This window comes from Leptonychotes weddellii, chromosome 7, assembly GCF_054177405.1.
Source record: "Leptonychotes weddellii isolate Sample4059 chromosome 7, ASM5417740v2, whole genome shotgun sequence".
Lineage (NCBI taxonomy): Eukaryota > Metazoa > Chordata > Mammalia > Carnivora > Phocidae > Leptonychotes > Leptonychotes weddellii.
Window position 1 is genome coordinate 91,912,789 of NC_138375.1, and position 27,508 is coordinate 91,940,296.

Here is a 27,508-nt window from a genome sequence, read left to right on the forward strand (position 1 = left end):
TGTGTGTATATATATAATATATATATATCGCAAAATGATCACCACAATAAATGTACTTAGTATCCATCACCATACATAGTTACACATTTTTTTTCCTGATGGGAACCTTTAAGATTTACTCTTAGCAACTTTCAAATAAGCACTACAGTGTTATTAACTGTAGTCGCTCAGTTCTGAAGCTGTACAAGGACCATGCGGTAGTGGATAAACTAGCTGGGTGGTGCTGGTATCTCACCCCCACCCCCTTGCCTCCCCTCCATCTCAGGGAAGTCTCTTCTTGCTAAGCCCCTTCCCACGTGGGTTATGATCTTACCCCCTCCCTTAACTATCCTGTTTCCCCGTCCTAGCCTCTCCCCTCTGGTCTCCAGACACTAAAACCCTCTCCTTTCTTCCTTCCTTCCCAGCCATCACACTACTGCACAAAACTTCCTGAAAAATCGCCAGCACACGGTGCCTCCATATCCTCCCTCTTGTGCAATCCCTAAGCTCTCCCCCCGCTCTCCACCCCCCCACTCCCCACCCCGGGAAATTACTCTGGCCCTGACCCCCAAGAGCGGAGCAGCCTGATCCAGTGAACTTTCTACAGCCCTTAACTCCGGGTGGGGGTGCTCTGTAATATTTCATACCAACTATGCACCTGCGTCCTTCATTCATTTCCCTCCCCTGTGAAGGCACACACTGCCTCTTTCTCTTCCCGAGACTCTGCTCCCCTCCCTTCACTGGCTCCTCGCCCTACTTGTGAAAGGCCTGCTTTCCTGAGGAAGCGCTTCCCGATTTCTTACCTTCCCTCATCATCTCCAGGACCTCACATGCCAAAGCCCTGGGCGGTGTCTCAGGGTTATCAGTGAGCCTGGGGTCTGAAGGGAGGCATTTTTATGCACAAATGTCGTCTTTTGTAAGATGTGTGTAGCCTTCTATAAGGTGCTCCTGTCAACCCGGTTTTCACTGTTTAGCCAACAGGGCCACCTGGGCCTTGTTTCTTCCTGGGCTTTGGCCCTGAGGCTTTGGGCTTGGCAGGCAGAATTTAGCTAGGGAGAGCCCTGTGCAGGCTCAGAGAAGGTTCAACAGTGGGGGGGGCGGGTAGCTAGTTAACCACCTCCCTTCTACCGGTGGGGGGGAGCGCAGCAGAGGCGCCCCCAGTGGCGCTCCCGACCCATGCTGCACCCGCGAGGCCACGGAAGCCAGAAGCCCGGAGCTGCAACCAGGTCTTCCTAATGCGTTTTGGGCTGGGATTCTGTTCACAAACAAGCACTTAGAAGAAGAACTCAGAGAAAATCGTGGCTTGGTAAGTGTCTTGGTCTAAGAAAAATGTGCAGATTTAAGAGTAAGCCATAACACCTCAACCTGAGCTTTTCTTCCCCCAATTATTGTCATTATTATTATTATTATTATTATGGAATGTTGGTGGGAAATGTTGAAAAGTCAGAAAAGTTGAAAGCACAGTGAAAATCTATATATCCTCCATCTTCTTCAACAATTATTAATATCTGCCAGCTTTGTTTCATCTCTGTATCTGTTTTTAAACAATTCGGTATATTACTCCGCGATCACCATGATAAGTGTAGTCTCCATCTGTCACCATACAACCTTATTACAATATTATTGACTCTGTTCCCTATGCTGTACTTTTCATCTCTGTGACTTATTTATTTTATAACTAGACGTTTGTACCTCTTAATCCCCTTTACCTGTTTCACCCATCACCCATCCCCCCCACCCCCTCCCTTCTGGCAACCACCATTTTGTTCTCTGTATTTATTAGTCTGTTCCTGTTTTTTTGGTTTTGTTCTGTTTTGTTTTGGGTCCATGTTATAAGTGAAATCATATGGTATTTGTCTTTTTCTGTCTGACTGATTTCACTTAGCGTGATACTCTCTAGGTCCATTCATGTTGCAAATGGCAAGATTTCATTCTTTTTTATAATTGAGTAATAGTCCCGTGTATATTTACTACATCTTCTTTATCCATTCCTCCATTGATAGACACTTGGGTTACTTCCACATCTTGGCTATTGTAAATAATGCTGCAATAAACATTGGGGTGTATATATATCTTTTCAAATCAGTGTTTTCGTTTTCTTTGGGCAAATATCCAGTAGGAGAATGACTGAATCATACAGTATTTCTATTTTTAATTTTTTGCAGAATCTCCATACAGTTTTCCAGAGTGGCTGCCTCAATTTATATTCTCACCATCAGTGCATGAGGGTTCCTTTTTCTTCACATCCTCACCAATGCCTGTTATTTCTTGTCTTTTTGATACTAGCTATTCCACCCAGTGTGAGGTGATATCTCATGTGGCTTTGATTTGCATTTCCCTCATAATGAGTGATGTTGAGCATCTTTTCATGTGTCTGTTGGCCATCTGCATGCCTTCTTTGGAAAGATGTCTATTTGGGTCCTCTGCCCATTTTTAAATTGGATTATTTGGGTTTTTTGGTATGAGTTGCGTAAGTTCTTTATATATTTTGGATGTTAATGCCTTATCAGATACACCATTTGCAAGTATCTTCGCCCATTCAGTAGAGTGCCTTTTCGTTTTATTGATGGCTTCCTTCGCTGTGCAGAAGTTTTTATTTTGGTGTAATCCTAATAGCTCACTTTTGTTTCCCTTGCCTGAGGAGACATGTCCATAAATACGCTGCTCAGGGGGATAGCCAAGGGATTATTGCCTGTGTTTCCTTTTAGAGGTTTTATGGTTTCAGGTCTTACATTTGGGTCTTTAATGCATTTAGAATTTATTTTTGTGTATGGTGTGAGAAAGTGGTACATATTTTTTTGAATCATTGGAAAGTAAGTTGTAGACATCATGATATTTGAATCCTAAATACTTAAGCACACGTCTAAGAATAAAGACATGCTTCTCTCTAACCACAAAAGCATTATTACACCTAAGGAGATTAACAATCATTCTATAATATTATCTAAGAGCCATGCCCTACTTAAAGTTTCCCAATCATCCTAAGAACCTTTTATCGCTTTGTTTTCACCAAATCGGGATTCAGCTGAGATTCACACATTACATTTTGTTATTATTTCCTTTGGGTCTATTTATTTTGTTTTATTTTTTTACAGATTTAATTTATTTATTTGAGAGAGAGAGCAAGAGATCAAGCAAAAGAGCACAAGCGGGGGGGAGGGGGAGCGCAGAGGGAGAAGCAGGCTTCCCGCCGAGTAGGGAGCCCGATGCAGGGCTCAATTCCAAGACCCTGGGATCATGACCTGAGCCGAAGGCAGTCGCTTAACTGACTGACCCACCCAGGTGCTCCTCTTTTGGGTCTGTTTAAAAAATCTTGTTTACTGATATAAAATCAACATAATTTTAATGCATCTGTGTTAAGTGTACAGTTTGGTGAGTTTTGAAATAAATAAATATATATACATATATATATATATATATATATGCACCTTTCAATCAAAATATAGAAAATGTTCTCTCATGCTACCTTTGCAACCAATCACCCATTCATCCCCTGTCCCAGGCAAACACTGATCTGATTGTTATCACCGTAAATAGCTTTGGCTGGTCAAGAACTTCAGAAATCCAGCAATATAGCTTATATTCTTTTTTGTCTGGTTTCTTTTGATCAGGCATAATATTTTTGAGACTCATCCATGTTGTTGTATATATGAGTAGCTTGTTCCTTTTTGTTGCGGAGTAATATTCCATTGTATGAATATACTAGTTTGTTTATCCATTCACCCATTGATGAACATCTGGATTATTTTTAGTTGGAAGCTATTATGATTAAAGCTACTATGGGGGCGCCTGGGTGGCTCAGTCGATAAGCGTCTGCCTTCGGCTCAGGTCGTGATCTCAGGGTCCTGGGATCGAGCCCCGCATCGGGCTCCCTGTTCCGCGGGAGGCCTGCTTCTCCCTCTCCCCCTCCCCCTGCTTGTGTTCCCTCTCTTGCTGTGTCTCTCTCTGTCAAATAAATAAATAAAATCTTAAAAAAAAAAAAAAAGCTACTATGAACATTCATGTACAAGTCATTTTGTGGACATATGTTTTCATTCCTCTGGGGTAAAAATCTAGAAGTAGAGTTGCTGGATCATATAGTTAATGTATGTTTAACTTTATAAAAAGCTGCCAAACTGTTTCCCAAAGTGTTCATAACATTTCACACTATTACCAGGAATATACGAGAGCTCTAGTTTCCCCACATCCTCACCAATGCTTAATATTAAAAATCTTTTTGCTTTTTGCCATTTTACTGGGGGTCTACATAGTGGTATCTCCACATTGTATGTCCCAGATAACTAGAGAAGTTATATGTCTTTTCATGGGTTTATTGCTCACTTATATAGTATACAGGTGACCCTTGACAATGTGGGTTTGAACCATGCAGGTCCACTTAATATGTGGATTTTCTACAGTACTGTAAATGCATTTTCTCTTCCTTATGATTTTCCTAACATTTTCTTTTCTCTAGCTTACTGTATTATAAGAATACAGTACATAATACATACAACATACAAAATATGTGTGAATTGACTGTTTATGTTATTGGTTAAGGCTTCCAGTCAACAATAAACTATTAGTAATTTTGGGGGAGTCAAAAATTATACGCTGATTTTTGACTGCACAGGGGATTGGCAGCCCAGCCCCTGTGTTGTTTAAAGGTCCACTGTATATTCTTTTTGGGATCTGTCTCTTCACATCTTTGCCCTTTTAAAAATTGGCTTGTTATTTGTTGTTGAAGTGCACCTGTGAATCTTTTGCCAAGTTTATGCATTATAAATAATTTCTTCCAATGACTTGACTTTTCATTTTCTTAATGGTGTCTTTCGAGAAGTTTTTAATTTTGATAAAATCCAATTTATCAATATTTTCTTTTAAGATTGGTGCTTTTTGTATCCTGTCTAAGAAATCTTTGCCTACCCCAAGGTTAGAAAGGTTTTTTTTTTTTAAAGATTTTATTTATTTATTTGAGAGAGAGAGAATGAGAGAGAGCACATGAGAGGGGGGAGGGTCAGAGGGAGAAGCAGACTCCCCGCTGAGCAGGGAGCCCGATGCGGGACTCGATCCAGGGACTCCAGGATCATGACCTGAGCCGAAGGCAGTCGCTTAACCAACTGAGCCACCCAGGCGCCCAGAAAGGTTTTCTTCTGTGTTTTTTTCTAGAAGTATTGTAGTTTTAGCTTTAACATGTAGACCTATAATCCCTTTAGAGCTCATTTTTATATATAGTGTGAAACTGGAGTTAAGATTTTTTTCATATATAGGGTCAATTGTTCTAGCACCATTTGTAGAAAAGACTATTTTTTCCCCATTGGATCACCTTAAAAAATAAGTTGACCAGGGATCCGTGGGTCCACATTGGACTCTCTTCTGTTCCATTGTGTATCCTCTGCTGATACCACAACAATTACCAAGGTGTTATAGTCGCTCTTGAAATCCTCCAAATTTATTCTTCTTTTCCAAAATTATTTTGAGTCTTCTGGTCCTTTACATTTTCATATACATTTTGTAATAATCTTCCCAATTTTTATTTTTTTAAATGCCTGTTGAGTTGGTGATTGGGATGGTTTGAATCTATAAATCTGTGGGGAAAACTGACATTTTAACAATATTGATTCTTTCAATCCATGAACATGGAAAATCTGTCCATTCACTTGGAGCTTGTTTAATTTCAACAGTGTTTGGTCATTTTCAGTACACAGAGTGTGTGTGAGTGTGTGTGTGTGTACACACATATACACATACACATATATATTTATATATACATTTATCTGAAACATTAATTTTTTGACCTTGTAAATAATATTTCCTTTCCCAACTGTTTGTGCTGAAATACAGACATACAGTTGATTACTATATATTGACCTTGTGTTTTCCATCCTTACTAGGTGTCCCTTTTTGGTTTTAGTAGCTTTTCTGTGGAATCCTGAGGATTTTCTATGTTCACAACCACGTTTTAGTTCTTCCTTTCCAATGTGTGTGCTCTTTTTCCCCTTGCCTTTTGGCACTGGCTAGGACCCACCACAGAATGTTGACTAGAAATGGTGAGAGAAAACTTCCTTCCTTGTCTCTGATCTTAGGAGGGAAATATTCTGTCATTTACCAAAAAATATGATGTAGAAAAAGAAAAAGATTCAGAAAAAAAAAAAAACATTTTACAAAACTCAAAATCCATTCATGATTAAAGTTCTTGGTAAATGTGGACTAAAAAGTCAAAGGCATCTATCCTTGTTGTTTTCTCTGAAGACTGTTGAGTTTTGATTTCATGGATAGTTAATTTGTATGTGGATTAACTTGATTCTTTGAAGACTTACTTTTAAGCTTTATTGAGGTAGATCTAAAGTAGCTAGTTAGCCCTAATCCTGAGGTGTCACCTTTCTGGTAGTCAACTCAGAGCCCTTGGGATTCAATGAGGCCTTTCCACGCTGGTTGATCAAAACTGAAGCATCTCTCAACTCTGCGTGAGCTCCAACAGCTGTTATGTTTACAGCTCCATGATAGCCTTTCTTCCAAGCTTGTGGCATGTCCCTCTATACATGTAGAACCTAGTATTTAGCCAAAGACTCAGAGGGAATCCCATGGCCTGGAACTCTTTCTCTGGTTAGTTTCTTCCTCAAAAATATTCTGCTGTGGAAATCCAGCGGCCTCAGCCTCCCCCCCCAACCCCCCGCCCCCCCGCCAACTCCAATCACCTGTCTTGTCAGTTCTGTGAGACCTCTGTATTCTGTTTGTGTCCCCCTGCCTGGGTTGGGAAATGCAGATGCCTCTGGGAGAAAGCCTGGGTGATTATAGCCTCACCTTGTTTGTTTCCTTTCCCTCAGAAAGTCCACCCCTGTGCCGCCAATTTTTTCATGTCTGAAAACAATTATTTAATGTTTTATCCAGGCTTCTAATTGTGTATGGCAGAATGGCTAGTCAGTACTACTTACTCTGTCATTGATGGAGAAGAGTCACTGGTCTCTTAATTTCGAACAGGGTTCAGCCAACTTTTTCTGAAAGGGCAGGATAGTAAATAGTTTAGTTTGCAGGCGACACTGTTTCTGTCGCAGTCACTCAGCTAGGTCCTTGTGGCACAAAAGCAGCCTCCCACAATACGTAACCTCATAAGCATGACAGCGTTCTAGTAAAATTTTATTTCCAAAAATAGACAACTGACCTGCAGGTCATGGTTTGGCAACCTTTGATCTAGAACAGTGCCTCTGCCTGTTTCCCCCATGTCGTAGACTCTTTCAAGGGCCACCCCAGTCACTTTCTGAATCCCCCAAATTCTGGGTTCAAGTAGTTATTTTCTGAAGGTATTGTATGAGTAATACATTCCTTCATCCTCTGTGTTTTCTGTAAGCTGCTAGGTAGGCCAAGAAGCTTTACGAGAGTGAGGTTAAATATTAGGGGGCAAGAATTTTGTCTTAGGGAATGCTGGGAATATTAGCTTTTGACAAAGCAGCATCAAAGTCAGTGCGACTGTGTTTCATTCCTTGATGAATTCACTCACTCAGCCATGCACCATCCAGCCATTGATGACCCATGGTGCGCCCTCTCTTCGCTGTGCAGTGCTGGGTGCCCTGAGGAGCCCAGCGATGTGGCCCAACCTGCCCTCGCTGGGGTGGGGCAGGACTGTTGGGGGACAGAAAAGCACAGTGCTAAAAAGCCAGCCCCTTGCTCTGTCTTCCAGGGCCATTGTCAGGGGGCGCTTGATCTGAGGTAGTTGTAAAAATCCAGATTCACCAGCCCCTCAGACCCAATGAGATAGAAAGAATCTCTTGGTGAGATCCAGAAATCTGCATTTGTAACCAGTTCCATTGTTAAAAGAGGTCAAAGGAAAGCAGATGTGATGAAAGTGACCTCGTCAGGGGGGATGCCCTCCACCTGGGAGGAGGTTGCAGTTCCTCTGATTTGCCACTGGGTCTACCAGAAAGACGGACACGCCTTGCAGCCCTGGGGTCAGGTAGCCCTCCCATTAGAGGAGAAAAAGCCTCTTGGTCTCAGGGACTGTGATGATTTAAAAATATGTCCGCAATTCTTTGAGACTCCTTTGTTGAAAAGGTAGAAGTTAATGCCTCTCTCCTTGAGTGTGGGCCTGCCCTCGCGGCTTGCTTCTGGCAGATAGAATGGGACCGAAAGGATGATGTTGGCCATCAAGACGAGATCCTGAAAAGCATCGCGGCTTCCTCCTGCCTTTCTCTGAGAGCCTTGCTCTGCGGGAAGCCAGGCATCGTGTCCTGAAGACACTCCGGCCGCCCTGTGGCTGTCCCCATGGAGAGGGGCTGAGGTCTCCCGCTAGCGGCCAGCATCACTTGCCAGCCCCGTGTGTGACCGTGTCCGAAGTGGGCTGGAGAGAACTGTAGTCCTGGCTGACATCTTGACCGCAACCTCCTGAGAGACCATAGGCCCGAACGCCTCCGCTGAACTGCTCCGGAATTTCTGACCCACAGAAACATGCTAGACAACAGATTTTTATTGCTGTTGTAAGCCTTTTGTTTTGGGATAGTTTATGCCGCAACAGGCAACTCTTACAGGGCCTTTGCACAGAGTTGAAGGCTGCTACTGAAAGGGCACCAGTGACCCCCTCCCTGCCTCCCCAGTTGAGGCGGCCAGCTTGAAAAACGGGAGCGTGCAGGGCTCTGCATGCTTTCCTGTTGGACTCACGTGTCTTCTCAACGGGCTGCTGACCTCACAGTGCAATCCCCAGGCAGAGACCTACACAGGCCTCCAAAGAATCGGGCCCTGGGACCTCCACCCCCCGGGTGAACTATGTGTGAAGATGACGCCATTGCCCCTTCCTTCCCCACAGAGTGTTCTTTGGAGACTTCTGTCTGAATGTAAGGCAGCTGGGCAGCCCCCCTTCTGGCAGGGGAACAGCTTTCCTCAAGGCAGAGCCAGCAGCGCATATGGGTATCAAAACTGGCACCTTTATTTCATTAACACCCTGTTCTAACAAAGCCGGCTGACTGGCCATGATTTTGAAAAATAATAAGACAGTGAGCTGCTGCCAGAATACTCCAGTCAACTCCGTAGGGCCTGTGGAAGAAAAAAAAGTTAAAATGTAAGGAGTCACCAATACTTCTTGGTTTAGAGTGAGTTTAGGAAGGAGGGAGCAAAGTACAGTATTCTGGTAACTCCTCGTTGGTCTGAGTTTGTATTTGACATCTCCCCAGAAGGTAGGAGTGAAAAGGGACTTCGCTGGCCTCCACAAAGATTTGAGTTAATTTCTCCTTTTTTAATTAGACGACAACCAAGGAAATAATGAGCAAAGTATATGAACAGTTCACAGAAAAGAAGATTCAAAAGGCTCCTAATATTTGAAGATTCCCAGTTTCACTCATAAAAAAATGTAAATTAAAACTGCCCTGGACTAGGATCTCTCACTAATCAGACGGGCAAAAATCCAGAAGTTGGATTTGGACAACACACTCTGTTGTGGAAGTGGTAAGGAGATAGGCACTTGTATATGTTGCCAGTCAGAGCGTAAGAGGCCTACATCCACATTTCCCTTTTATTTATTTATTTTAAAGATTTTATTTATTTGACACAGAGAGAGAGAGAGCACAAGCAAGGGGAGTGGCAGAGGGAGAGGGAGAAGCAGGCTCTGCTAAGCAGCCCAATGCGGGGCTCGATCCCAGGACCCTGGGATCATGACCTGAGCGGAAGGCAGAGGCTCAACCAGCTGAGCTGCCCAGGCGCCCCCGCATTTCCCTTTTAAAGTGGCAGCGTCACTCTGAGTTTGCACTGAACATAGACCTTGTCCAATCAAAAACAACATAAGCACAAGGTTATTCACTGTGATATTATTTATAATAATAAAAGATTAGAAACAAACCTAAATGTCCATACTTAGAGGAATGGCTGAGCAAACGGTATATTCACACAATGGGGTGCTGTGTAGCTATACGCAAAAATGAGAACAATCTCTACCTCTGGAGTCATTATCAAGAGATAGTATTAGATGAAAAAAGCAAGCTGCTGAGCAGCATATATTTGTGTGTGTGTGTGTGTACATATGTATATACACATGCCTATAAAATTAGTATATACTGTATCCTATATATCAGGACATATGTTGCAATGTATATTAGTATTCATATATGAAATAATATATATTATATGTAAATATATATTGCAAAATGTATGTATCAAAAAGGAAACACTGGGAGGATACAACTGAAACTAATAAAAGGAATGATAAAAAGAAAGATGACTTGGTAGGTGGGACAGGGTAGATGACTAAAGGATGGAACCATCCTTTATGTATACCTTTTAATATAGTATATGTTTTATGTGTTCAAAAATAAAATTAAATTGGGGCACCTGGGTGGCTCAGTCGGTTGGGATCTGACTCTTGATTTCGGCTCAGGTTGTGATCTCAGGGTTGTGGGATTGAGCCCCATGTCGGGCTCCATGCTCAGGGGGGAGTCTGCTTGAGATTCTCTCTCTGCCTCTCCCTCTGCCCTTCCCCCACTCATGCTCGCTCTCTCGCTCTCCTGCTCTCTCTCAAACAGTAAATCTTTAAAAAAAAATTTAATTTAATTTAAAAGCAAAATTAACCTTAATATTAAATATAAATGGGGATAAATGACCCTAATTGTATATCAGATTAGTAATACAGAGAAAAATAATTATTTAAGTGATTTCCAATGTAATACTCTTAAGTTTACATTTGGGCTTAATGAAATATATTTTAAGGACTTAAAAAACTTAAAAACTCTTTTACTTTACTCAATAATTTTATTAGTAGTAATATTGAATTACAATTCAAAGGGAGAAAGAATCCCAAAGCCAGCAGCCTACTATGAAGAGAGGAGGCCCTTATAGGAGCTGGACTGCAGTCTGGTTCCTTTCCAGGGCTGAAGGGCACCCCAGAAACAGGCCAGCATGGGAGCAGAGCAGTAACCTGCCCATGGCCACGTCTAACTGGGCATTAAGTTCCCTTTGCAGTGCACAGCCGTGAAGGACACAGGCCTGGTGAAGGACGTCAGGCTCTGCCAGACTGCACCTCTGGGACCTGTAATAACTTGTCACTTCTCATGGAGCAGCAGGGAGGAGACACAGCAGGGAAACCGCTTGGCCTGGCCTTGCCCCTGTCAGAGCTGGGCTTCAATCCCCCAACCCAGCAGGTTCCCCAGAGAGAGCAGCAGGGGGGTTCCGCTCCTAGCAACTTTACTACCTGAGCCCCATGAAGGGGGAAGAAAGTTTCAGAGCCTGAGGATGAGAATCTTGGAGGCAAGTTAGTGCCTAAGGGCCTTTAAATAAGTGCCCTTTGAGTGGTTGGACACACAACATCAGTGGTGGCTCATCTACCCCCACCAACCCGCCTCACCCAGCTTCTGGCTCCTTCAGGCCCAAGCAGCCTCCAGAAAACAGAGGAGTAGTGACGTCACTGTACGTCCAGCACTGACCCCCCCCCCCCAGCCCCACAAAGCTGCATCCAAGCCTCTCCTTCGTTCCTGTTGGGGAACTTGTGTTGGCAGCAGCGTAGTCCAAGAAATCAAGGTACGCCAGACCCCAGGAGGGCTCGTGGCACGAGGCAAACAGACCATGCATCGTTCCCCACCAAGGGTCAGAGGACATTTCACCCCGCTGGCCCACCTACCATCCCTGCAGTGTGCTTCCCAACTTCTCTCTCCTTTGGAGAAGTACCGACACCAGAGGCTCAAGGATCAGGGTTTCCTGTTCCCAGGGTGGCAGCAGGTGGAGCCCAGCCCACCAGTCTGACCGGGGGAGCTCTCCTAACTGACCCATCAGAGGCTGAGAGGCACTGAGAGGAAGGAACCCTCATACTACTCCCATACTATTTCCCACTTGGACATTTTCAAGCATTTCCCATTTCAACCTGAATAACGTTTTCCTCCGTTCTGCCTGGTCTGGACAAACATCATCAATGCTCCCAGCTGTAGGCACCCAGTGGTCCTGATTGCTTCCAACACAGAGAAGCAAAGATAAAACCATGCCTTCCCGAATAAATGAGACCAACGTCCCCCAGTCTGGAAATTCAGGAGGACTCCCCATATGAAGGAGGCAAGGGCCTCTGAGTTGGTTTCCCCAGGACCCTGGGGCTGTCTCATACATCCCTGACAGAGCTGCCTGGAAGACTGGACTGGTGAGACTGTGTGAAGCCCCCATCCACACTGGGGGGCTGACGGCAAACCCACATCCTTCCCTTTTAGGACCCTTAGCATGGGCTGGGGTGTGTAAACAGGGCTTTCTGGAAGGCCTAGAAGTCACAAGGAGCTCATAATCCCAGATAATCTGGCCCACATGGCATTGCCTCTGCAGTTTCTATTGTCCCCACTGGCAGTGTTTCCCAGGTTCCCAGTTGATAAACACTACTCTCCTGGAGATTTGGATTTATTGACCCAGTCTGGAATGGAACTCAGGACATTAACTTTTTCAACAATTAATCCTGGTTCTTATCATTGTGGACCCTCATAGATTCCACCAGGCTACAGTCTGTCTTCTGCCCACCTAAGGCCACCTTCTGAGGTTCACTTCCTATCTTTAGACCCATTCCTTTCCTATGACCTGCCCTGAAATGGTGCCTCCCTTCCGGGGCCACCCACCGCCCTCCTGGCCTCATTCCTCTGCAAAGCAACCATATAAGAAAACAATAGTCACATCACACCAGGATGTCCCAGAGGCCTCACCCCGTCCTACTCCCAGATGGAACCTCTCAGGTGGAATCTCTCAGGTGAAATTAGATGACCACATACTTGCTTCCCCTCAGCTCTCATCCTCTGAAAACACGCTTCCCTTGGCCTGTTGCCTTCCTCCTTAGCCTGTAAATTGAAGAAATAGCCAAGGGACTTTGCCTAGTCCAACATTTGCTTTCGTTTCAGTAGAACCTGTTGACTGGGTTAGTCCACTTCACTGACCCCAGGGGAGGATGAAGAATTCACAAGAACAGGTTCTCACGGCATGGAGGCAGTACGGCAACACAGTGTAGCTGGTGTGGGTTGTCCCACCTGAACTTGCAGAGCTCATCATGGTTTTCCACAAGGTGGCTATCACACCTCCCAACACCATAGGAGGGAACTCAGGAATAAGATTTTCTATGCTACTGACGATAACATTTGGGTCTTCAAAAACAGGTAACACACATGGGAAGATGTTCAATATGCTTAGTCACTAGAGAAATGGAAATGAAAACCAGAATGAGACACCATTTCATGCTAACTAGGGTTGCTATAGGCATAATGATGATGGTGATGGTGGTGATGACGATGACAAAATAACAAGTGTGGGTGGGGGTGTGGAAGAATTGGAACTCTCATACACTGCCAGTGGGAATGGAAAAAGGTACAGCCTCTGTGGGCAACAGCTTTCATTTCTTCAAAAACTTAAGGTTAGCATATGGTCTAGCAATTCCATTCCCAAGGTGTACAACCCAAAGAATCAGAACATTAGAAGCTTGTACACGAATGTCCATAGCCGCACTCATCGGAACAGCCAAAAGGAGGGCACAACAGATATCCACCAATGGGTGAACGAATAAACTATGGCATATTCATACAAGGCAGTATCACTCCGCTCTAAAAAGCGATGAAGTACTGATATGTATTATGGTGTGGATGAATCTCAAAACATGAAATACCCAGGAAAGGTAAATCTACAGAGACAGAGCAGACTGGTGGTTGCCAAGGGGTGGGGTGAGGGAGGCGATGGGGAGTGACTGTTTAATGGGTTTTCTTTGGGGGTAAGGAAAATATTTTGGAATCAGATAGAGGAGGTGGTTACACAATGCTGTGAATATACCCAGTGCCACTGAATTGTTCACCTTAAAATGGTTCGTTTTATATTAATTTTGCCTCAATTAAAAAAAAATGTTAACACATACGAAGGAAAAGTCAAGTAACAGTCCACCAGGTAGGTTTTCGGAAGCTGTCACCCTTTGCCAGAACCTTGATAGGCATAGGATGTATCTTCCATGACTAAATAATTTGCCCCAGCTCTGCCACCTGTGACTTCAGTCTGGCAATAAACAGCTTCACCCTGGGGGACCTCTCACAATGCTCCGGCTTCTCCAGGCTCCACCAGGCTCCACCTTGCTGAACACCACGGAGACTGACAGAGGTTGAAGAGACTTCCCTAACCAGAAGGTCAGACTTACGCCTACTGCATTTTAATTTTATTAGCATATAAAGATAAAATACTCAGTGACAAACCCCAGCTCTGAGCCATTGAACCAAGCCAAGCCATCCTTGGTTATTGAGGAGAACTCATAAATGTTTAGAACTAAGTCAGTCTACCTAGAAATTTCAGCTTCATCATTTTATTTATTTTTTATTTATTTTTTTAAAGATTTTATTTATTTATCTGAGATAGAGAGAATGAGAGAGACAGAGAGCATGAGAGGGGGGAGGGTCAGAGGGAGAAGCAGACTCCCTGCTGAGCAGGTAGCCCGACGCGGGACTCGATCCCGGGACTCCAGGATCATGACCTGAGCCGAAGGCAGTCGCTTAACCGACTGAGCCACCCAGGCGCCCAGCTTCATCATTTTAAACAAATAATAGCAGTAGGAAGTGGTAATAATCTACCTTTTGTTCTAATTTTAAAATGTGAATAATTAACCTTCCAGGAGAAAAAAACAGCAGAATTTTAAGAGCAGTTCAATCCAATGCATGTCCAGTTCAGAGACAGATGAGTGCTGCTAGTAGAGACGGCTTCCCAGGATTTATTGCAGTAGCAATTCCCATGAAATCAGTCATTACTTTGGTCAAACTACTGGAGCATTAACGCCCTTACGTTCTGCTTTTAGGCACTTAACTGCTGGGTAATACAGATTTTTATAGGGGTTATGGCTTGTGTAAAGGCACAGAAAGCTCACATTTTTGCTACACCAAACTGTGTTATCAACAGTGCTGTTACTATAGATTTACGTTTTCTCAAAGGCAGTTTCTCCCAGGTAGAACTGATAACAGTGATTATTTCTGGGTTATATCTAGAATTAAATACTTACCATGCTGCCCAACTCTACAGAAGCTTTGGTTCATCAGTAGCCTTATGAGAATCAAAGTCGGTGGTCCACGCAGTCGGAGCAGTACGTAGAGGTCCTTCCCGGACCTCTCCAGGGGAATCGAGTTTTCCCAGGAGCCCAAGAAATCTCTTTTCTGAAAGTGTCACTTCACCGTAAGGAGACTTCCGGGTATCAGTGGGCTGAAACTGCCCCAGTGTGAAAGGCCTAATTACCTTCTTGCAAAATGAAAGAAAGAAAGGAGAATAGGAGAGGAGGAAGAAGGAAGAGAGGGAGAGGGAAGAAAAGACGAGGAAGAAGAAATAATAAAGAAATGAAGAGAGTAATCTAGTTTCTCTGCCCCAGAAGCAGTTAACATTGGAAAACAGAATGGACCAGGCTCACCATGAACAACTGCATCTGGTCAGCTTCTGAACAGCACAGGGTAACGACTTCCGGAACCCAGCGGCATTGGCTCAAAACCCAGCCTCGGTATTTAGAAGCAGTGTGACCTGCAATAAGTTAATTAGCCTCTCAGAGCCTTTGTTTCTTCCTCCACCACTTCAGATGTAGCGGGTCTCAGTGAGAGAACCAGCTTATGGGCGGGCTGGAGGCACATGGCGTCTCCCGTGGTCCAGAGCACGCTTGATCCAGAACATTCACTGAAATCAGAACAGAGCCTAGGCCATTGTATTTTTTTTATTAAAAAACAAATTAAATAAAACAGTGATCAATTTTATAGAAAATGGAACTGGAGTCCAGAGTTCACGGTGGGGAAGGCTCAGAAGATGGAGATGAGGTTGTGGCTACCGCCATTTCTTTTTCTTCATATCTGGGAGGCAGTTCAGAGGAGAGATGAGGAGTGATTGAGATCTCAGAGGCCAAAGCAGTCCCAGAAATGGTGTATATAGATTCATGATCTCTCTCGGAGGCCGCGCCTTGGCCCTCAGGAGTTGGGGTCCTACTAAAAAGGAGGGAGAACAGAAAGGGAAGAGAGGAGAACAGTAACACACCGTAAGGATGAGGTTCTTTTCAAATGTTTGATTATAGGTGTTTAGGAGCATTTGCAAGGGTCTAAGGAATAATTTCTTCCCTATTCTATTTCTTACAGATGCGCCTTGATTTCTTGCCCCTTTCCTTCCTTAGAGCTGACTGTCACATTAAGAGAGTCTCACCCCGTGGCTGTTTCCCTTGTCATTGAGAAGACACGAGGTAGGAACGTGTCACTGCCATCCAAAATATTCACATGCAGTTACTGTTCTTTACTGTTTTCTCTTCAGAGACAGCTAACATAAGGTAGACAAACTTATACGAAGAGAAAATTAAATCAGTAAGCCAAAAACGTGAAGGGAGGCTAGAAAGCATACTGGGTACTGGGGTGGGTTCTAGCAACGGGCAGACATGCCTCTGGACTGCCCCTCCACTGCTTTCCAGCTGTGCGATCTTGAGCAAGTTATTTCACCTGACTAAGCCTCGGTCTCTTCATCTGTAAAATGGGGACGACAAGATTGCTGTCTCGGCTACCCAGGAGAATGACCTGAGAGAATGCAAGGAAAGCCAGGCCGTGGCACACAGAAATTGTGGGGGTAGCAAGTACGAGTTTGTTTTAAGTTAAAAGACATTTGTTTAGGGCTTGGGGAAGTTCATCATTGGAGAAAAGAATACAAAAATTCACTCACAGAATTATACAAATGTCCAGAACCTAACCTCCCCTTCATCCATGCAGGACAATTCCTATACCTGTCTCTGTCTGGATCTCTGGCCCACCACCCTGTCTGAAGCTCAAGAAGAACGTGTGCCTTAAAACATGAATGACCAGGTAAGGCTGTGCCCATCCCCAGCATTCTCTCCGGGTCTCCTAGGTCCTACTTCTCAGTGTCTACAGAAGCCAGCCCCCCAACTGGTCTGCCCCCACCAGCCTTCCCACATTGTGAGCTGCACTGGTTCCATGAAGGTCTGAAACCTTCAACTGCATCCCTCTGCCTGAAGGGATGGCGTTTAATCTGACCCCAGGTATGCCTCCTAATTTGTGGCATATGGGGAGCATGGGGGATGGGGGTGTGAATCTTGGATTTCCCTTCATTCAATCTGAGAAGGCTCTGAGGCCCAGGGAACAACTTCAAATTGAGAGGAGAAGCCCAGCTTGGTTGGGTCAGGGGGCAGGCTATCAGCCAGTCACCCAACTTCTTCTGTGAGATACTGAAACCCTCTGTACCTGCTGGAGGTCCCCTAGGACTCCCGCGTCTCCCCTTCATCTAAAGTGGCAAAGCCTAACATAGCAGGGGGCCTCCCAAGCCCTGCTCTGGTGCTCAGTCTGGCTAATAAAGTGTTAAACACTTGGAGGATTCCCCCCTGCCAGGGGTACATGAAGATGCCTGGAGAAGGCTTCGTATTTAACCCAGCATAACCACTTTTATAATTTTTAATGTATGTGCTGCCCAACGTTTCCCAAAAGGTACTCTTAATATTAAGGCAGTAATTCTGATACGATGTCAGCAAAAAAGATACACTGTAATGTTTATTCCTGTACTATGGTACAAAGCTAATTTGGCCTGAGTTCAGGCACAGGCCTGAGAAAGTTAAACATGCCTACTCTTGAAGTTCAAATGCAAAGTCTTACCCATAGGTAAAAATACTGTAATATGAAGGCGGATTTTCATTTGGAAGCAAACCATTAGCCCCAGGACTCGGAGTTGTAGAAGCTGAAGACTCGGGAAAGTAAGGTGGTGGTGGGGGTGGGAATATTATCACGGCATCACCTAAGGAAACACAATATTTCATTGAAGACAAGCACATTAGCAAGAATAAAACAAATTAATTATATATTTGGCCCGTGAATATAAAAGGTCAAAACCCCTATGCTAACTCCAGAATTTAAAAGTGGGCCTATCAAATTCACAGAGAGGGAGCATGGAGGTTGCCAGGGACCGGGGTGAGGCTTGGGGGGATTCGAGTGAGTGTTTAACGGGGGCAGTTTCTCTTTGATAATGAAAAACTTCTAGAACTTGATAGTGGGGATGGCTGCGGAACACTGCGAATGTACTTAATGTCACTGTCCACTAAAAAATGCTTAAAATGGTAAATTTTATGTTACATATATTGCAGCACAATTTTTTCAAACAGTGGGCCAATATTTTCCTAGTAAGTCTGAGCTCAAGCATTTCTGTTTAAGTATTTGCTTCCTTGGGATGCCTCCTGCTGCAAAGCCTTTCTCATTCTCAACTTGAAGTTTTAAACTGTCAACCCTTAGCAGTTAGATAAAGTGCCTGTTCCTTACATGCAGTTGTAGCCTCTGACCACAGGCCAACAAGCTGCTGTTCACTCCAGAATACATCCCATATTTTGGGGAGGAGAAACAGACACCAGACGCAAGCCCTCATTGGTAGTCCAATTCCAATACAAAACGCGGCACGTGAGTTGCCCAGAACATTCTACGCACATGGCGGCACCACTCCGTAGCGGTTTGAGGGCAGCCTCTGATAAGCTGGCAGCACCAAAGGACAGCGCGGGAGGAACGAAGGGGAGAGGACTTCAGGTGGCGGCAGCGGATCGGACGCTTGGCTGGGTAAGCACCGGGTTCCTGAGCGCAACCAGCGGGCCATCTGCCAATTACCGGCCCAGCGTGGCCCTGAGCGAGGGATCGGACCCCCACCGGCCTCAGCTGCCGCATCGGTGAACTGCAGGCCATCCATAACCGCTCCTGCCTCAGCGAACAGGCAGGAGGGCCGGGGTGGTGTGTGGCGGGGACAGCAGTGCCGGGCATGGAGCAAACGCTCACAGCCGGAACACACAGCCGCAGAGGTGCTTTCTGCACCAGCCGCCGCCGCCAGCCAGTAGCCCTGATTTGCATGTGTGATGAAACCCTCGCCGCAGGCAGCCCCTCTCCGTGCAGCCTCGGTGGCTCCCCCAGAGGGGAGGGAGCCCTTCGGAAAATGTGTTAACTCTTTCTCTCCTCCTCCAAGCACAGGACCACGAGGGCTTAAGATAGCGCTCACCTAAATCTGATAACAGCTAATGGTTATCTTGGGCTTCTCATTTAATTTTTTTCACAGGTCTTGGTAGGTTAGAGGAAGCAAGGTCGATTGTTTAATTACACAGTGTAGAACAAAGGAGCTGGGAATAAGCCTCCAGAGCAGGCCAGCCACCTCTCCAACGCAAACAAGGAAGTGCTCGCAGTCACCCGCTGTGTCTGAGGCTCGTCCAAGCCTCTGCCCATCAGTTGCCCGCCCCTCCCTCCCCGAGCCTTGCGACCTGCTCTCCCTGAAAGCAGTCCTGTCCCTCCCTTTCACTATGTCCTGCAGGACTTGACGTCCTCTGAGTTGACAGCAGACATCCCTCAAGGGAGGGGGCTGTCTCATGCCCCTGCTTGTGTGTTCAGGACCCAGCGCTGAGTGTGCCCACAGTGGGGGTATCACGTGTCTGGGGAGGAGGGGCTTTCATTCTGGGAACAGCTGAATTCTGGGACTCAGCCAAGAACTGCTTCTCTTCACCCCAGTCCCTCATAGGCAGAAGCGACCACGGACAATGTCTAGATTCTTATCAATTAGGCTAACAGGCACGGTTTCTAAACGTTTAAACCCTATCCCATAATATCAAAGGAGAGAAAAATGAGTTAGGCTACCAGACTTCCACAGGTTTGATGGCACTTAAAGGGTTAAGTGGAAAAGATTTTAAGCGATGGAGGATGGAGTGCCAACATCAGGAGGAGAACCCCCCCCCACCCCGAGTCACTATGTCCCAGCACCAGCAGCCCTGCTTTCTGCTGCCCCCCAATTCCAGCCATTGGGAGGGAGGCTGGGCCCCACAGACCCTCTGATAGTAAACCCACAGGGCACACGTCGAAATGCTCCCAACTACGCGGAATACTATGAGCATCAAGTGAGTGTATTTACTTGTCCCCACTGCGTTCCCCAAAAGGCCTGAGCACATCTATAACGGAAGGCAAGCCCTTTAGTCATGTAACAGCTACCCACAACACTTGGGGAAGGATGAAACCAGCTGAAACAGAATCACAGCCATGTGCCCAGAGGCCCTCCCTGGTGCTCCGCGGGGGCCAGAGTCCATGCGTGCCCCCTGCCTGGGTTTGGAGCCCGGCCCTGCCACTTGCTAGTCTGTGACCTTGGCAAGTTATGTGATATCCCTGTGCCTCAGTTTCTTCATCCCTAACACAGAGATACTAAGAGTATCTGCCTCATAGGGTTGTTGTAGGTGTGAACAGCTTTGACAGAGTAGGCCCTTGAAGGGCACTTGGATGGGTATACGGCCCTGGAATGAGCCCCATATCTGTGTTAGCTATTATTAATATATAACTGATATTGGTGTGGTCACCGTAAATATATAAATACACAAATAGTAGCCTGGGAGTTTCACCCGCGGCTCCAGGATTGGCCTGTAAATCCATCTGCCCTTGCTCGCCAAGGCCGGGGCCACGCAAGGCTGGAAGGCCAGGGATTTCCCCCAGTGAGTAGCACTTCCTCCAGCAGACAGCCCCAACCATGAGAAACATCCCTTTCACCACACTCCTCCTCTCTTCCCTCCGGGGTTTCTGTCCCATAATGCTCTGTGCCTAGCCTTTTAGATGTCACAGCGATGGCTTCAGAGCTTTACCCTTTCAAAAGTAGGGGACTGAAACAACAAAGTGATTTTCAAAAATGAGCAGCAGCGGGGTTTCCCCTTGGTTGTGTGAAACTGAGGCCAAAGCTACGGAAGTGGTGCTATAGGGGCTGACTCCAGGAAACGGTAATCCATCCCTTCTGCAGAACCCAGAGAACACAAACGTCGTTTCTCGGCATTCCATGGGGGAAATAAGTGACAAGTGCGATCATGCTTTATCAGTGTTGGTGCCACTATTTCCAAACTTCGCCTCCACCCTGAAGCCAAGGATAAGGTTACAGAAAATAGAGAACAATGTGGGAAACAGTGTGGAAAGCCCCCTCAAAACACAGATCTACGGACTTGGGGCAGACAGAATCCTAGAATGTTAGTGCTGGGAGGGATCTTAGCAATGCAGTGCTCATTTTATAGATGCATAAACTCAGGCCAGAAGGGGTTAAGGACTTACCAAGGACAGCCAGCCGGTGACAGCCAGGGATGAGAATCTACACGTCCAACACAAAGTGCCCTAGCTTTCAACGTCACTTGGCGGGTCTCTAACGTGACAGAAGGCTCCCAGGCTATGCTAGCACTTTCTCTCACTTTCCTTCTAATTTGCTCTGTGACCTCAGTCAAGGTCATGACTTAATGTCCCAAAGCTTTTGCTTGATCACAAGGAATTGCTGGGAGGAAATGATGTGCACAAGGATTCTTACAGGGCTTAGCACAGCAGCAGCACCGTGTGTGTGTGTGTGTGTGTGCGCACGCGCGCACGCGTGTGCATGTGCATGCGTGCATGGGTGTGTAAGAGAGACAGAGAAAAGGGAGAACCTAGGCCAGACCCGAGGACAACCCAGCAAAGCCCTGACGCAACAGCCACCGTGATGTGAGGGTGCCCAGGAACGACAGCTACGTACCTACAGTGACATGGACGGGCTCCGTGCTCTGCGTCTGTCTGTCTTCACTTTCGGAGGCATCCTGGCCCTCATTCAAGTTGTTTCTCTTAACGTGGGCAACCACAAAGAAACACAGTCCCATGAGTACAATCAACGGCCCCATGATCTGCAGGGACAGGAATCCACAGATCTGGGGCTCCACGTCGGCAGTGTCTGTCTCATTCAGGGGTTCCTGCGTCCAGTCTGAACCACAGCCGGGGACCCAAATGCCCAGAATGCTGATGAGCATGCCACTCGTCAAGAACAGAAACCCGAAGATGAGGCACTGGGCAAACTGGCGGCTCTCTCCACAGATGAAGGCTCGGTCGGGGTCCGCCTGACTGCCCCGCAGGCGCCCCTCACGGAGCTGAAGTCGTGCCCGCGAGCGGGCCAGGATCACAGCCCCAAGCCCAGCCGCGGCACAGGCAGGCCCAGCGACCTTCAGCACCATGCTGCAGTCTGGGAAGATTTTGTACTGGCATGCCTGGAACCCAAAGATGGAGAGCAGGACTCCCACACACAACAGGATGGCACCAAATACAAAAAGGAAGAAAATGAGCTTGCTGACACGCCTGTCTCGCTGGACCCCGTCTGGCTCAGCAGCAGCTACAGGAGACATGGCCAGAAGAAGCCCCTTCCCCAGAACCAGGCAGGATGGATTTCCTTCCCTCCAGTGGTTTCAACAGCTCTGAAAATACAACCAAACACCAAATTAAAGTGGGCACAGGTGTTCCTGGCCTGTCCTGGCCATTTCAGAAATCACTCCAGGATGAAATCATAGGGGACAGAACTTGATGCAAGTGATACACTGGTGAACAATGAGTTGGTTTATGAGTCAGAAGCACTGGCATTCAGAAACTCCTGAATATGAAATTTTGTGAAGATATTCAAGAAGAGGAAATGCAATTACCATGCACCTAAGATTATCTAAAAAAAACAAAACCCATACAAGAGAAGTAACGGGGTGTGGCTTTTCCTGTTATGAGTCTTACAAACTCACTTCCCCGGGCAAAACAAAACAAAACAAAACAAACAACCCCCAAAACAGTGGTGAGTAAGGGAAGAACCACAGGGATTATTTCTGATTTACAGACATCCCACGTTTCATCACAGCTGCTCTGAGCATTTCCGAGTCAATAAATTTTTGTTCAGTAACTAACTTTCCATTTCCTATTTCAGACTGCAGCAACTTTCCATTCCGCCGCCTTCTTCTAAGGCCAGGACACCTGCAGGAGGCCCAATTCAGTCGTTTCCACTGAAGGGGAAGGCAGTTCAGGAACACAGTGAGTTTGGGGGATTTTAAGTTAACTCTGTCAAAATGTGATTTTTGAGTTCTCACACAGGCACTGGAACTCGGGGGCCCGGCTGACTAGGCCGGGGTGACCCAGGGGAGTCTAGCACAGAGCGTCAGGAGGAGCCTTGTCTCCCAGGTGTGCAGGTGGCCTCTCACGTACCCTCCTCCAAGGTGCCTCTCACTTCCACAAAAAGGTTTAGGCTCCGTTAAAAATAAGCAGCCGATAAAATCACCAGTTAAAAAAGCATGAAACAGCAACAGCACTTGACTCTGAACTCTCGGAGAGTGTAAGTGAGATCAAGTGGGAAAGCACCTCCCCACAAGGTTACCCAAGCCCTCTGCTGGTATCATCATATATGAAGTGGACTCGAATCCATTGTTAATAGTTGTCTAGTGTATGCAGATTGACTTTATCATCTTAGTTATCTTGTCTTACTCTCATGAGTGGAGTATTTTACCAGGACCCTTCAAGTTGGGGCAGTGGAAAAGACAACCCAAGTGTGAAGACCATTTTTACTGGCTCAAGGAAAGAAAACTTAAAATATTTTGTACCATTTGTATCCATGATCCCATGAAGGAGCTCAAGATTGAGGCTGTAAAGCCAAGGCCGTCCTGACAAACCCAAGTCGTGTCCAAGGAGGGTCAATTTAAGTAAAGAAAAGAAATAGCTGGTCTTATACTAGGAAGTACTTTTCCAGGAAAAAGTACAATCGAATCAGAAGGAAGCTGGAGAAAGAAGGAAATCTAGGAGGGAAATAAGCTTCCATTTTAAACCTGGGCAAACTGTATTTGTGAAGATGGAATATGCTGAGACAAACACTTAAAGAAAATATTGAACTAATTTAAAAAACAGAAATCTGAATCATGTAATCTCTTGTGCTGGTTCCAGAGATAAGGGTGATTCTCTGTTATAAAGTCCTATCAGGAATTCACTGAATTCCTGGTACCTTCAACTCTGAAGCGAGTCACAAGGCTTCAAATGTCTTAAGGCGAATTCCCCAAATACTAGTAAAGTAAAAGTAAGCCTAAAACTGGATCTGTAGCTCTTGTCCATGGACAAGTGGACTAAACACCTGCCATACGTACCAATCCCTCATCCATAATAATGTAGGCAGTCAAGTCTGTCTGTCTGTCTCATACACGCATTCACGAACGGACACAAAAACATCTACACTAACAGAAAATTAAACCCTTTCCAAATACCAACCTACATTTAATTTCCCCAAAGCCAAATCTACCTCTCCACCACTGTTTTCCAAAGGACAATTCCAAATCAGCATCTCACCACGCCCAAGGCTCTGCTGCGTTTGGGGATCGAGGTAAAGCCAGCCCCAAGTCTTGTATAGGGAATCCTTCCGTGGGTTTCAGGGAGCCCGAGCGCAACAACAGCCCCCAGCGGCTGGGCTTGCGGCTCCCACCCCCGCAGCTTCGGCTCGGGGTCCTCCGCGCCCGCGCCGCTCCCCGCACCAAGACTTGGCCGCGCGGGAGTGCGGAGAAGCGCGGGGCGCGGAGCACTCACCTGAGGCTTCGTCCTGCGTGCGCGCTACCTGCGCCAGCGCGCGTCCCGGGCGCTGGCACCGGCCTCGGGGTGGGCGCTCGGCGGGGCGGCGCTGGCCGTGGGCACCCGGCTGGGCGCGGCCTCCGGTGGCGGCCCGCACCGCCCGTTTCCACCTGCGCGTCCGGTTGCGGAGGGCGGGCCGCCACTGTATTTACAGAAGGAGGCGGTGCCAGAGAGGGCGCGGCGGCGGGGGCACGCCGGGCAGGGCGGACTGGCGGGAGCTGGCCGCCACCGGGTGCTGCCCTGCGGGGCCGGAGGCGCGCCCGGCGCGGCAGTGGGTGACGAGGGGCGGCCTCGGAGCCCAAGGCTGGCAGATGTGGCCGCTTCGCCCGTGACCGTGCGCGCGAGGAATCCGGGGAAAATGGGCACCCCCGCCACCTCCCTGGCCCGCAGCCGTGCGAGGTAGGGGGAGGCGAGCTGAGGTTCTCCTCTTGGCTGCCCGAACTGCGCGCCGCGCGGGCCGAGATCCAGGCAGCAGGAAGGGAACCGGATCCTTTGGGCGCTCAGGGCGCAGAGTTGAGGCGGGGGAAGCCCCTGGCCCCCTTTCCGATGTGGCCGGGGCCCAGGCGGGATCGGGCCCCGCGTTCCTGAGGCTGCGCTTTCGGCCACGACGCTGTCCGGGACCGGTCTACCTGGCGGCGGGTGGCCCTCCTGCCGCTCCGGAGACCTTGATGGCTGGTCACTGGAGCGCGTCCCCCGCTGCCAGCTCCCCGACCGCGAACGCGTTATGGAGACACCAAGTCACTGAAACGTGCGCTCTGTTTAGAATGTGAGACAAGGTGCTCCATACCTGAGCTATTCAGGCATGAGGTCCTCGCTCCAAGACTGAAGCAGGCCCTTGGCAGGTCAGCTCTGTCCCTTCCGCACTCACACCTACGCTCTTTGCCTTAGAACCCCTCTTCCGGTTCTCAGTTGTTAATGGTCGGCAGCAATTAAAGCGGTAACTTTCCCTGCCCTTGAACCAGGAGTTTCGGGATGGGTTTGCCAATCCCCGTGCTATTTGTAACCTGCCCTGTGACACGTGACACGGACCCAACTATGCCAGTTTCCACCCCAGAGGTCAGGGCGCTGTGGAAGGTGAGTCAAGGGCTCAGCCCAAGCACAGCTGCGCCATGAAGCCCTGGGGACTTACCCATCCCGCCACTTCTCCCGGCTTCCTGTCAGCTTTGCCTGAAACCCGGTTACGGGTTCATGCCAATCGCTTTCAGCTTTAATACAGCAAGTGGTTCTGTAGGTCTCACTGACGGTAAAGAGTGAGATGGGCTTAGCCAGTGACCAGGGGTGAGAGGGAGGGAGACTCTCAAAGAAGGGGTCAGAGGGAGGCAGAGAGGGAAGGGGGTTCCCTGGACTCTGAGCGCTGGATGGCTGGGTGGGTGAGACGAGGCTTCACGAGGGAGGCATACTGGACAAGTTCCAGCCTTGCAATTTGCTGGGGGCACTTGCCCCAGTGGCCAGATGTGGCCTTTGTCACAGCCAGAGTGAGAATCTCTGCCCTAACTAAATATTGCTGATTATTCCTATCATGAACAATACTGACATCCCTGGCTCTGTGCCAGGCTCTGTGTTCCCCATTTTACCTACAGCCTGTGGTTCTTTAATGTGTGTTCCCAGCAACTCACAGGAGGCTGGAGCCAGAAGAGGATGGGGGGCTAAAAACCAGTCAGTTTTCAGTTGAGGAAACCAAGGCCCAAAGGCAAAAATTGACCTCCCCAGCTGATTAACGTGGAGCCTGGGCCTGAACCAGAAGTACTGACTGTTCCTCCCAGAGACACCTGTCACGCAGAGAACACACAATGCCGTGAACACAGAAATGCCTTTTGATTATGTGGCTTTTTTTTTTTTTTTAAGAGAGAGTGAGAGAAAGCGCATGAGAGCAAGGGAGTGGGAGAGGGAGAGAGAGAATCTTATGTATTTATGTAACAAGCAGGTAAGCAAGAGTGGTGATTGTGCAACAGTGGCCGACACCGAGCTTTCTACGAACACAGGCCCCGAATACAGAATGTGTTCTCCCTACACAGGCCTTTCGTGTACAACAGGGTTTCCGTCTCCAGTGGGCCCTCATGCTCTCCTTCTCCTGTATGTGCAACTCGATCTCTGGCCGCGTCGTGTGAGGACCTGCAAGGGGCCTGTTCATACAGCTGCCCTCCGGTGCCACGTGACTGCAGGCTGGCCACACATGACGGCCGTGAATGTACGGACACCAAGACCATCAGATTAGCCTCTGCTCAGGATATCGGCTGCTTGGACTGTTTGCCTTGTGGAGCCTGTTTGACTAAATTAAAATCCTTGGAAACCAATCGTCAGTCAAGTATGAAAGACAAAGCCACCAGCCTGCAAGGTGCCCATCTTGGGGGCAGACCTATTTTTTTTTTTTTAAAGATTTTATTTATTTATTTGACAGAGAGAGACACAGCGAGAGAGGGAACACAAGCAGGGGGAGCGGGAGAGGGAGAAGCAGGCCTCCCGCGGAGCAGGGAGCCCCATGCGGGGCTCGATCCCAGGACCCCAGGACCATGACCTGAGCCGAAGGCAGACGCGTAACGACTGAGCCACCCAGGCGCCCCGGGGGCAGACCTATTTTGATGAGAGAGGCTGGGTGACCTCCTTCCTCTCTAAAACAAACTGGCCTTTTCCAGTCTGTGTGGTCGTGAAAAAAAAAGAAGACCAGACAGAGTCCTTAGAAAAACAGCATCAGGGGCGCCTGGGTGGCTCAGTTGGTTAAGCGACTGCCTTCAGCTCAGGTCGTGATCCTGGAGTCCCTGGATTGAGTCCCGCATCGGGCTCCCTGCTTGGCAGGGAGTCTGCTTCTCCCTCTGACCCTCCTCCCCCTCATGCTCTCTGTCTCTCATTCTCTCTCTCTCAAATAAATAAATAAAATCTTTAAAAGAAAAAAAAGAAAAACAGCATCAGAACAAGGTTTTAAAAATGCATGAATCTTGGGATGCCTGGGTGGCTCAGTCAGTTAAGCATCTGCCTCCGGCTCAGGTCACCTGGGATCCAGCCCCGTGTCCTGTCGGGCTCCTAGCTCAGCGGGGAGCCTGCTTCTCCCTCTCCCTCTGCTCCCCCTGGTCTGTGCGTGCGCGCGTGAGCGCGCTCTCTCTCTCTCTGACAAATAAATAAATAAAATCTAAAAAAAAAATGAATCTTGAATTCAGTGAATACAGACAGTGAAGCTGTGGCATGCATTCATTTATTCATTCAGCAAATATTTACTGAGTGCTGAC

The 27,508-nt window shown here is 47.3% G+C and overlaps 1 protein-coding gene across 4 annotated transcripts; it reads right to left on the bottom strand.

The window, feature by feature from the left end:
- Positions 1-15,589: 15,589 nt before the first annotated feature.
- Positions 15,590-24,396, bottom strand: TMEM171 (transmembrane protein 171). Of its 4 annotated transcripts, none has more exons than XM_081826760.1 (4): positions 24,246-24,396; positions 21,415-22,120; positions 17,526-17,664; positions 15,590-15,866 (listed from the first exon to the last, which is right to left on the bottom strand). In XM_081826760.1, exons 2-4 carry the CDS (start codon positions 22,049-22,051, stop codon positions 15,671-15,673), a joined length of 972 nt encoding a protein of 323 aa, XP_081682886.1. In that variant the 5' UTR covers positions 22,052-22,120; positions 24,246-24,396; the 3' UTR covers positions 15,590-15,670. The 4 variants fall into 4 exon arrangements, with proteins under 4 accessions (XP_081682886.1, XP_006737771.2, XP_030888732.2 ...); XM_006737708.3 differs by having other exon boundaries at positions 15,590-15,869; positions 24,246-24,395; XM_031032872.2 differs by lacking the exon at positions 24,246-24,396 and adding an exon at positions 24,012-24,175 and having other exon boundaries at positions 15,590-15,869.
- Positions 24,397-27,508: the final 3,112 nt, after the last annotated feature.